Genomic DNA, 9,550 nt, shown 5'->3' with positions numbered 1-9,550 from the left:
CTCATTAACGCCCCCTGCTGTACAAGCTGCGTGTGGACGTCATGTAAACCGGTGTCCGCCTCTTCGGAACGGTGATTGGTCGCGAATATCACATTTGCTTTGTCGGTCGCATATTTTTTTTATGAAGAAGCCAATAGAATGTAGGGGTGTGCCTTTCATGGACCAATGAGGACACCCTCAAGTGTATAAATACTCTTTCCTCTCCTCGTATCAGTCTACAAGTGTGCACGTTGTTGGAGAGCTATGGCCAGAACAAAGCAGACTGCGCGTAAATCCACCGGCGGGAAAGCGCCCCGCAAGCAGCTGGCTACTAAAGCTGCACGGAAGAGCGCTCCTGCTACCGGCGGAGTGAAGAAGCCTCATCGTTACCGCCCTGGCACAGTCGCTCTCCGTGAAATCCGCCGCTACCAGAAGTCCACCGAGCTTCTTATCCGTAAGCTGCCCTTCCAGCGCCTGGTGCGAGAGATCGCTCAGGACTTCAAGACCGATCTGCGCTTCCAGAGCTCGGCAGTCATGGCTCTGCAGGAGGCCAGCGAGGCTTATCTGGTCGGACTGTTTGAGGATACCAACCTGTGCGCCATCCACGCCAAGAGGGTCACCATCATGCCCAAAGACATTCAACTGGCCCGCAGGATCCGTGGGGAGAGGGCTTAGGTCTGAACCCGGCACCGACTACAACACAAAGGCTCTTTTCAGAGCCACCAAATCCTCCCTCAAACGAGCTGAATCCTTTTCCTCCGTTAATTCTACCGCGACTCTCCCGCTGGCTTCTCGGTGCTCTGCTATTAATATGTGGAGGTGCCATGTTAACCCTTTCAGTGCTTAAATAGCGCTATTTACACTATAACCAGTCCCCGTCTCTAGCACTCACGTTATCCGGCCCTTTCAGCAGTCCTGTCATGTGTTATGCCTGATGTCTGCGCTGTATTCCTCACCTCCCTCTCCGGCTGTATCGCAGTGATAACCCGCCCCACTCCTCACTGATGACTGCACATCGCTCTTCCTATAATAACCTCCGCTGCTGCTGCGAGGAATGACGCCGTTATGTGCAGCTAATGATCCACCGCTGACCAGTGTGTGCGGAGTCCTTGTTCCCTACTCCTTGTAAAGGCAAACCAGGCGCAGCGTGTAGGGTGGGGGAGCAGGTATCCTCCGCCCGGTGTGAACACAAGCGCAGGGGAATTCTACTCTTATTCTGTGAGGTCACGATCATCGGGTGTAGTTCTGGTCACCGTTGTAAATCAGAGATCTAAACGCATTAACACTGCCCGAGTCCTCTCCTCCCTATTCATTCTATAAAGCCGTTGTGCTGGTGGCCTGAGGGGTGATCTGCGGGCACACAAATCCTGAACCTGACGGCAGATAACGAGCAGCCGCCATACTAATCCAAGACGTCACGCTTGTTCCTTGTTTCCCTTAACATTACTCTTTAGATTTGGGGCAGATAGAGATTACACAGCAGTCGCGCTATAAACGGGAAAAGAGCGGCCGGTATTGTAAAATGAACGTGAAATTCAAAATCTGAGTTAAGCCAATCAAAAGGAGGGGGAGGGATTGGTAATGTAAATTAGCTGAGAGAAACGCCCCGGACGTGACATGTATTACAGTTCTCTCTCTGGTCCACCCAAGGTCTATATAAAGACGCGCCCCGCGGTTCTCGGTACAATATTTCTCTTTAGCTCCAGCTTACAGGATGTCTGGTCGCGGTAAAGGAGGAAAAGGACTCGGAAAGGGCGGTGCCAAGCGGCATAGGAAGGTGCTCCGTGATAACATCCAGGGCATCACCAAGCCTGCAATCCGCCGTCTAGCTCGCAGGGGAGGCGTCAAACGCATCTCCGGTCTCATCTATGAAGAGACTCGCGGCGTCCTGAAGGTTTTCCTGGAGAACGTCATCCGTGACGCCGTCACCTACACCGAGCACGCTAAGAGGAAGACCGTCACCGCTATGGACGTGGTGTACGCGCTCAAGCGCCAGGGCCGCACTCTCTACGGCTTCGGAGGTTAATTCTGCTCCATCTTACACAACACAAAGGCTCTTCTCAGAGCCGCCACATCCTCTATAGATCAGCTATGATGTCTGCTGGTGACCGGTCGTTTATAATCTGAGCAGTGACCTTCTACTTCTATATACACGGGGGTAGGGGCTTTCACCTTTGTCTTCCAGTGAGAAGCCGGATATGTGGACTGCAGTGTGTCCCCTAATAGCGTCCTAGAAGCAGCTGACTGAATTGGGTCTTAGACCAGGGAATGTTAATCTGAAGGGAAAGAGTACCTTAGTGCTATACTTGCTGGCGAGTGATCCTCCGGCAGGAATACACATCCTCGTAGCGGCGCTTCTGGACGCCGTTTGTGCCGATGCCTGCACGTACAGGAGTGACAGAAACACCGCTCTGGCGCTTATACAGTTGCTCATAGCGCTGTATAAGCGCCCGAGCAGTGGATCAAACAGCGGACTTGCGGTGTTGCTGCTTCGGCGTCCAGCTTGCTGCTGGGCAACGTGCTTTCCGCAATCCTTGGAGAGAGGGCCAGTGTTTTCTTAGCTGCTGTCACTGCTACTATTGTTACCAGATTCTTACAACAAACAATAAATCTGTTACTGGGACCAACTGTGACACAAGTATCGGCTCGGCTCGTATCTCATTCTGCCGGACGGCTGGGATTAATAAGGCTGCTGGCAATAAATCTGTTAACCTCTAGTACTAATAATGAATCTGTCTGCTGTCCCTATATAGGACTCACTTTATTACAGTAACGCGTGCAGTTTCTTGCAGAGCAACATTTAGTGAGACGCATTCAATGAATGAAAAAGGACAAAACTGATGCAGCCGATACGGCATTTTACAAGAGCAAAACCCAATGTTGGAGGGGCCGTGTTTTCCAAGCTGCTCTCATTGCTACAAATGTTACGAGATTTTCAAAACAAACTACCAATTTGTAGCACCAAGTTCCACATAAGTATCGACTTGCATTGTCTTGTATGTCACTTTGCCAGACTGCTGGTATAATCGAGCTGCTGGCAATACAATGACAGGAAACAGAATGCACCTATTTCTACTTCGTACTAACACTGTTCGTTGTCTATACTTAGGACTAGAGATGAGCGAACTTATGAAAAGTTCGGTTCGGTAGGTTCGCCGAATTTCATGAAAAAGTTTGATTCTGACCGAACCTGTAATACAAGAAAGCCCCTAAAAATCGTGTATAACCCTGTTTAAAAGCCCTAGAATCCCTGTATAACACTCTTAGGTCACCCATGAGGGTATCCAAGTACTTTTGAGCTGTCTTTAAGGCAAAGTTAGTGTCAAAGTTACGCCAACATGTATGGCTCTAGGAAAACGGATGGGACACGGTGATAACTAACAGAAACCACTGCACTTGTGCATGTTGTATGCTTAATGTATTGTTAAAAAAGGTACAAAAATTAACCATTTTTGGCTGCAGATGCCTGCCGGGTTTCTTACATACATGGATGTAAAAGCAACAAGCAATGGCTTTTGACAAGCCCTCCAAAAATGGACCCTTTTTATTGGCAGATGCCTGCCGGGGTTCTTCCATACATGGATGTAAAAGCAACAAGCAATGGCTTTTGACAAGCCCTCCAAAAATTGACCCTTTTTATTGGCAGATGCCTGCCGGGGTTCTTCCATACATGGATGTAAAAGCAACAAGCAATGGCTTTTGACAAGCCCTCCAAAAATTGACCCTTTTTATTGGCAGATGCCTGCCGGGGTTCTTCCATACATGGATGTAAAAGCAACAAGCAATGGCTTTTCACAAGCCCTCCAAAAATTGACCCTTTTTTTTGGCAGATGCCTGCCGGGGTTCTTCCATACATAGATGTAAAAGCAACAAGCAATGGCTTTTCACAAGCCCTCCAAAAATTGACCCTTTTTATTGGCAGATGCCTGCCGGGGTTCTTCCATACATGGATGTAAAAGCAACAAGCAATGGCTTTTCACAAGCCCTCCAAAAATTGACCCTTTTTTTTGGCAGATGCCTGCCGGGGTTCTTCCATACATAGATGTAAAAGCAACAAGCAATGGCTTTTCACAAGCCCTCCAAAAATTGACCCTTTTTATTGGCAGATGCCTGCCGGGGTTCTTCCATACATGGATGTAAAAGCAACAAGCAATGGCTTTTCACAAGCCCTCCAAAAATTGACCCTTTTTATTGACAAGGGTGGTAGTAGTAGTAGTAGTAGCAGCACATTAAAAGACACTGGACGACAGTCACAGGACAAAGCCCTGTGGTGGGGCAGGCCTGCTTGTAGCAGACGGCACTGGGGGTGGATTGGTGGTAGAAGTAGTAGCAGCACCAACAGCGGCACATTAAAAAAAGAGTGGACTGGACAGAATCCCGTAGTAGCTGGCGGCAGTAACCGGCGGCAGCAGGGCCGCCATCAGGGGGGTATTAGGGCTAGTAGTGTAGGGGGCCCGGCCAAACTTAATTGAAAGGGGGGCCCGGCAACTGCCGCGACTTGCCTTTGGTAGAAAAAAACAGGCCCCTGCAATGGGGCCTGTTTTTTTCACCAAAACAATGTCGTGAGCTGCGGGCCCCCCTCTCGTGAAACACCGCCGTGAGCTGCGGGCCCCCCTCTTATCACCGCCCGCTTGCGCGCACGTACGAGCGAGCGCGCGACCGCGCGCGAACGACCGCAAGCGCGCGCGCGCCCACGCGCGAACGACCAGGCGCGCCGCCGAGAGGGAGGCGGTGCGCCCGCAACACAAGCTCTAGGGGGAAGGACAGCCACACTGGACAGCGGTGCAGTCTACTTACCTGCTGGCCCGCCTCCGACTCGTCCTCCTCGTCCGCCTCCGACTCCGCCTCCTCGTCCTTCCTGATGTGAACAGGCCCTAACACAAAAGTTTTGTGTTTTTTTAAGCTGGTTCACAAAAAAAAATAATTCCAAATTCTACTGGACCAACTGCCTATTTAGAGACCGGCAGCAGCTCCAGGAGCGACATCATAAGGGACACACTAGGCGGATATGCTGAGTAAAACTACACAGCTTATCCGCCCCGGTAGCCGCAGGGAATTCTGCCAGCAAAACCGCACCAAATAGTGGCGCAGGTTTCGGGAGGCATGTCCGCTGCGGGAATCCTGCAGGGAAAAAAAAGTTTCGACTTACCCCGGCCGTAGTTTAGGTGACGCATCTCTCTCTTCTGAACGTAGCCCCGCCTCCTGGGATGACGCTGTAGACCATGTGACCGCTGCAGCAGTCACATGGGATGAAACGTCATGACAGGAGGCGGGGCTGCGCTAAGAATAGAGGATCGCGTCACCAGGACTACGGCCGGGGGAAGTCTAGACTTTTTTATAAATTTAAAAAAGTGCCTTTTTTTTTTTTCTCATGTGTGATTTTTGCGGCAGAACCGCAGCATTTCCGCAACAGAGGAGCAGCGATTCCACAGAATACATTGACACGCTGCGGCTTAAAAAGCCAAAAGCCACACTGCAGGTCCATTATTTTTGCAGCGTGTGAATGAGATTTGTTCTAATCTCATCCTCTCTGCTGCGACTGTGATACGCTGCGGATTATCCACAATAAAATGTGTTGCATAAAATTCGCAGTGTTCATGCCTAGTGTGTTCCTACCCTAAGGCCGGATTTACACGAGCGTGTGCTTTTTGCGTGTGCAAAAACGTGGCGTTTTGCGCATGCAAAAGGTCCATAACAGCTCCGTGTGTCAGCAGCGTATGATGCGCGGCTGCGTGATTTTCGCGCAGCCGCCATCATTATGACACTCTGTTTGTAGCACGCGGTGCTTTTCTGTTTTCATTCATAGTTTATACTGCTGCGGAAGTGCTGGGCGTGATTTTCACGCACCCATTGACTTCAATGGGTGCGTGATTCGCGAACAATGCACAAATATCGGACATGTCGTGAGTTTTACACAGTGGACATACGGACACACGCTGCGTGAAAATCACTGACAGTTTGAACGGCCCTATAGAGTAACATAGGTCCGTGCGAGGCGCGTGAAAATCACGCACGTTGCACGGACGTATTACACGTTCGTCTGAATAAGCCCTAACAATAAGGCCCAGTTCACAGAGTTTTTGGGCCTTGATATTGACTCGGACACTGCGTCAGAATCAGCACCAAACAACTTCCAAAACCGCCTCCCATTGATTTCGATGGGAGGTCAGAGGCGGAACCGCGGCAAGAAAGGACGTGCTGCTTTTTCTTTTTTCCGCGACTGGCTCCCATTGATTTCAGATTAAATCAATGGGAGCCAGTCGCGGAAAAGAGAAAAAGCAGCACGTCCTTTCTTGCCGCTGTTCCGCCTCTGACCTCCCATCGAAATCAATGGTAGGCAGAAAATGCATTTTTCCCTGCGTTTTTTGTCTGCTGTCCTCAATCGCCGTGGGTAAAAAACGCGGCAAGATAGTGTGGGCAGGTCAAAATCTGCCTCAAAATTCGGTGCGCGGTTCCAGGCGGTCGCGGGTGCGCATGCGCGGGAGTTTGCGGGTGCGCGCGATCGGTTGCACGGGCGGCAGTGTTTGACGGCCCCCATGACGACCCCCATGCTACCCAGGGCCGCCATCAGGGGGGGTATTATGGGTACTGATGTGAGAGGCCCGGCCAAACCTAATTGAAAGGGGGGCCCGCAGCTCACGACATTCTTTTGGTGAAAAAAACGGGCCCCATTGCAGGGGCCTGTTTTTTTTCTACCAAAGGCAAGTCGCGGCAGTTGCCGGGCCCCCCTTTCAATTAGGTTTGGCCGGGCCTCTCACATCAGTACCCATAATACCCCCCCTGATGGCGGCCCTGGGTACCATGATATAGTGCTGGACGGAGTACCGTTAACAGGCGGTGCCACGGTAGGGGGGCCCAGAAAATTTAGGTGTAGGGGGCCCTGAAATTCCTGATGGCGGCCCTGGGCGGCAGTAGCAGGCGGCAGTAGCAAGTGGCAGTAGCAGGCGGCAGCGGCAGCAGCAGCAGCAGCAATGTCAGATCTAATCAGTGGCATCAGGCACAGGGGTTTTAAAATCCTCACCGATCCACGCTTGATTCATTTTCAGAAACGTGAGATTTTCCAAGCTGTTGGCGGACAATCTTGTTCGCTTAGGGGTGACGAAGCCCCCTGCCGCGCTGAATACCCTCTCTGACGCTACACTGGAGGGTGGACAAGACAGTACACCCATGGCAAACTGGGCCAGTTCTTGCCAATGATCCAATCTGCTGACCCAGAAGTCCATGGGGTCTGGGATCAGCATTTCTGACGGAGAAAGGGCACAGTCCAGGTACGAGTGAACCTGGTTGTTTAGGTGCTGCACCTGGTGATGGTGAACATCCCTTTGGTGACTACGATGTGTGTCAGGTCGGGGTATTGGATGTAAAAATGTTGTCATCATATTTTCCAAACTGAATTGGCTGCTGCTGCTGCCGCTGCTGCCACTGCTGCCGCCTATTGCAGAGGTAGCTCTGCCAGAGGCGGTGGAACGATGAGACAGTGGGGAGCGGAGAGTGGCCCCCCGGTCAGACATGCTTGCAGCGGGTGTTTGCCGTTTGAAAGCCGTGACAAGCTGGCTGCATAGCTTCTCTCGATAATAAGCCAATTTTGCCTCCCTCTCGGAAGGCGCAAAAAACTCCCCCATTCTGGCTTTATACCGAGGGTCTAAAAGTGTGGCTATCCAGTAGTCGTCTCTTTGCTTCATGCTAACAATACGACAGTCAGCGCGCAAGTAACGAAGCATACAGCTCGCCATCCTGGCCAGCGTTTCAGAGGGCTCGGTTGGTTCCATCTCCGCCCCATATTGCCATGGTTGTCCATCATCAAGGTCGTCGTCAGACTCGTCATCGCCACCATCACTGTCATGTTGTGCGGCTGCCTCGTCCCCTATCCCTTCCTGTGATTCCATCTCCAAATCCAGCTCCTCTTCAGGTCCTGTTTCCTCATCCTCATCCTCCTCCTCCTCCTCAACATCCATAGCCAGATGTGATCCTTCCTCCATCCTTTGCTGAATCATCGCTGTGAGCGTTTGCTCCATAATGAATATCAGCGGCATAACATCCTTCATTCCGCTAGCGTCACGGCTCACAAATCGTGTGGCCTCTTCAAAGGGCCTCAAAACGCGACATGCGTCTCTAACCAGCTGCCAGTGCCTGAGCTCGAAATTACACTGGCTCCAAACGCTGCCCGTCTGCTGCATCAGGAAATCATTCACGGCTTTCCGCTGTTCGTACAGACGGTCCAACATGTGCAGTGTGGAATTCCAGCGTGTTGGAACGTCGCAAATCAGGCTGTGTTCTGGGAGATTGTCCAGGAGGGCGTGCTTAAATGCATACGAACGTCTAAAGCGAACGCAAACCCTCCTGGACATGGCCAGCATGTAATATGACTTTAAGGACAATAATTACTGACACCGGGATTATATTCGTTTTGTCTTTACTGAACATGCAGAAAATATGACAACAGTCAAAAACTTGAGCTCTAGGCAAAATATAACTGGTGCTCGGTAAACAATACAGTCTCTGCTTTTATCCGGCACTTCAATATAACACAGTCTCTTATAATCCGTAATGATTAAAATATGTTCTCTTTATCCGGTGCCTTAGGATAATAAAGTCTCTTAGCTTCCAGGTTTAGTGTAATGTGATCTTTGAGGTCCGGCAATGTAATACAATGCACTCTCTGATGATCCGGCACTTAATGGCTCTATGTTACCTTATGCTCAAAATGGCGTCTTCAGCTTCTTGCTCTAAACACTCTCTTCTTAACTCAGCCGGATCTCCTTAACTTGGAACTCCAGTAAATGCGTGTCTGATACTTCACATTACTTATGCTCTGCTGCTGGCCAGAATGCTCTTTATCTTTTACAGTTATCTGAGTCACAATGTCTTCCTTACTTGCTACAGCTCTCTCAGTCCAGTCTCTGTCTCTTCCTGTCCAGCGCTTCTCAGACCTCTCTCTAGACACTTCCTCACTAGACCTCTCTTGTATATCACTCCACACACTAAACACTGTCGATGTACTAACCTCACAGCGCCCTCTAGTGGCCGGCCACCACCTCCCATTTCTCAATGCCATACAATCCTTTTGCTGGGTTACATCTTTTCCCCCAGGTTTATCAGTTGCCGTCCCGGCAACTTGCTGTGGCGTCACAAATCCTTCAAACCTAGAAGGAAGTCTTCCAAAATTGGATCGCTGAGAATGACGTACCTGTGACAACTCTTCTTCCACAGGAGTAACATTCTCTTCTTGTACTTCACTGGTACTTTCTTGTCTCTCTGGTACTTGAACCGGCGGACTCCACCAACCTTCATCTACGGGAACGGGTGTTGCAACAGGAGGATCTCTAGTGTTTGCTTCTGGTTCACGACTTATAAATGTGCAGGGTCTCAGCATATTTCTGTGTACGGTTTTCAAAGGGCCACTACTACCCTCCGGCTTGATCACAAATACAGGAATATATGGATTGGGCTGACGCACCACCTCATACGCCAAGGTTTCCCACTTCCATTGCAGCTTTCCTGCTCTTCTTGCACCCTGGTTTCGCACGATTACTCTATCACCCACTTGCAAAGGTAGTTCCTTCAATTTCTG

At 50.5% G+C, this 9,550-nt stretch overlaps 1 protein-coding gene across 1 annotated transcript; it reads left to right on the top strand.

Annotated features, from left to right (window-relative positions):
• The first annotated feature begins 243 nt into the window (after nt 1–243).
• On the top strand, nt 244–654 carry LOC142663014 (histone H3). The gene has a single exon (XM_075841309.1). The coding sequence runs from the start codon at nt 244–246 to the stop codon at nt 652–654; it is 411 nt and encodes a 136-aa protein (XP_075697424.1).
• Nucleotides 655–9,550: the final 8,896 nt, after the last annotated feature.

Source organism: Rhinoderma darwinii, chromosome 11, assembly GCF_050947455.1.
Source record: "Rhinoderma darwinii isolate aRhiDar2 chromosome 11, aRhiDar2.hap1, whole genome shotgun sequence".
NCBI classification, from domain to species: domain Eukaryota; kingdom Metazoa; phylum Chordata; class Amphibia; order Anura; family Rhinodermatidae; genus Rhinoderma; species Rhinoderma darwinii.
Note: the sequence above shows the minus strand (reverse complement) of the source record. Positions and strands in the feature narration are given on the sequence as shown.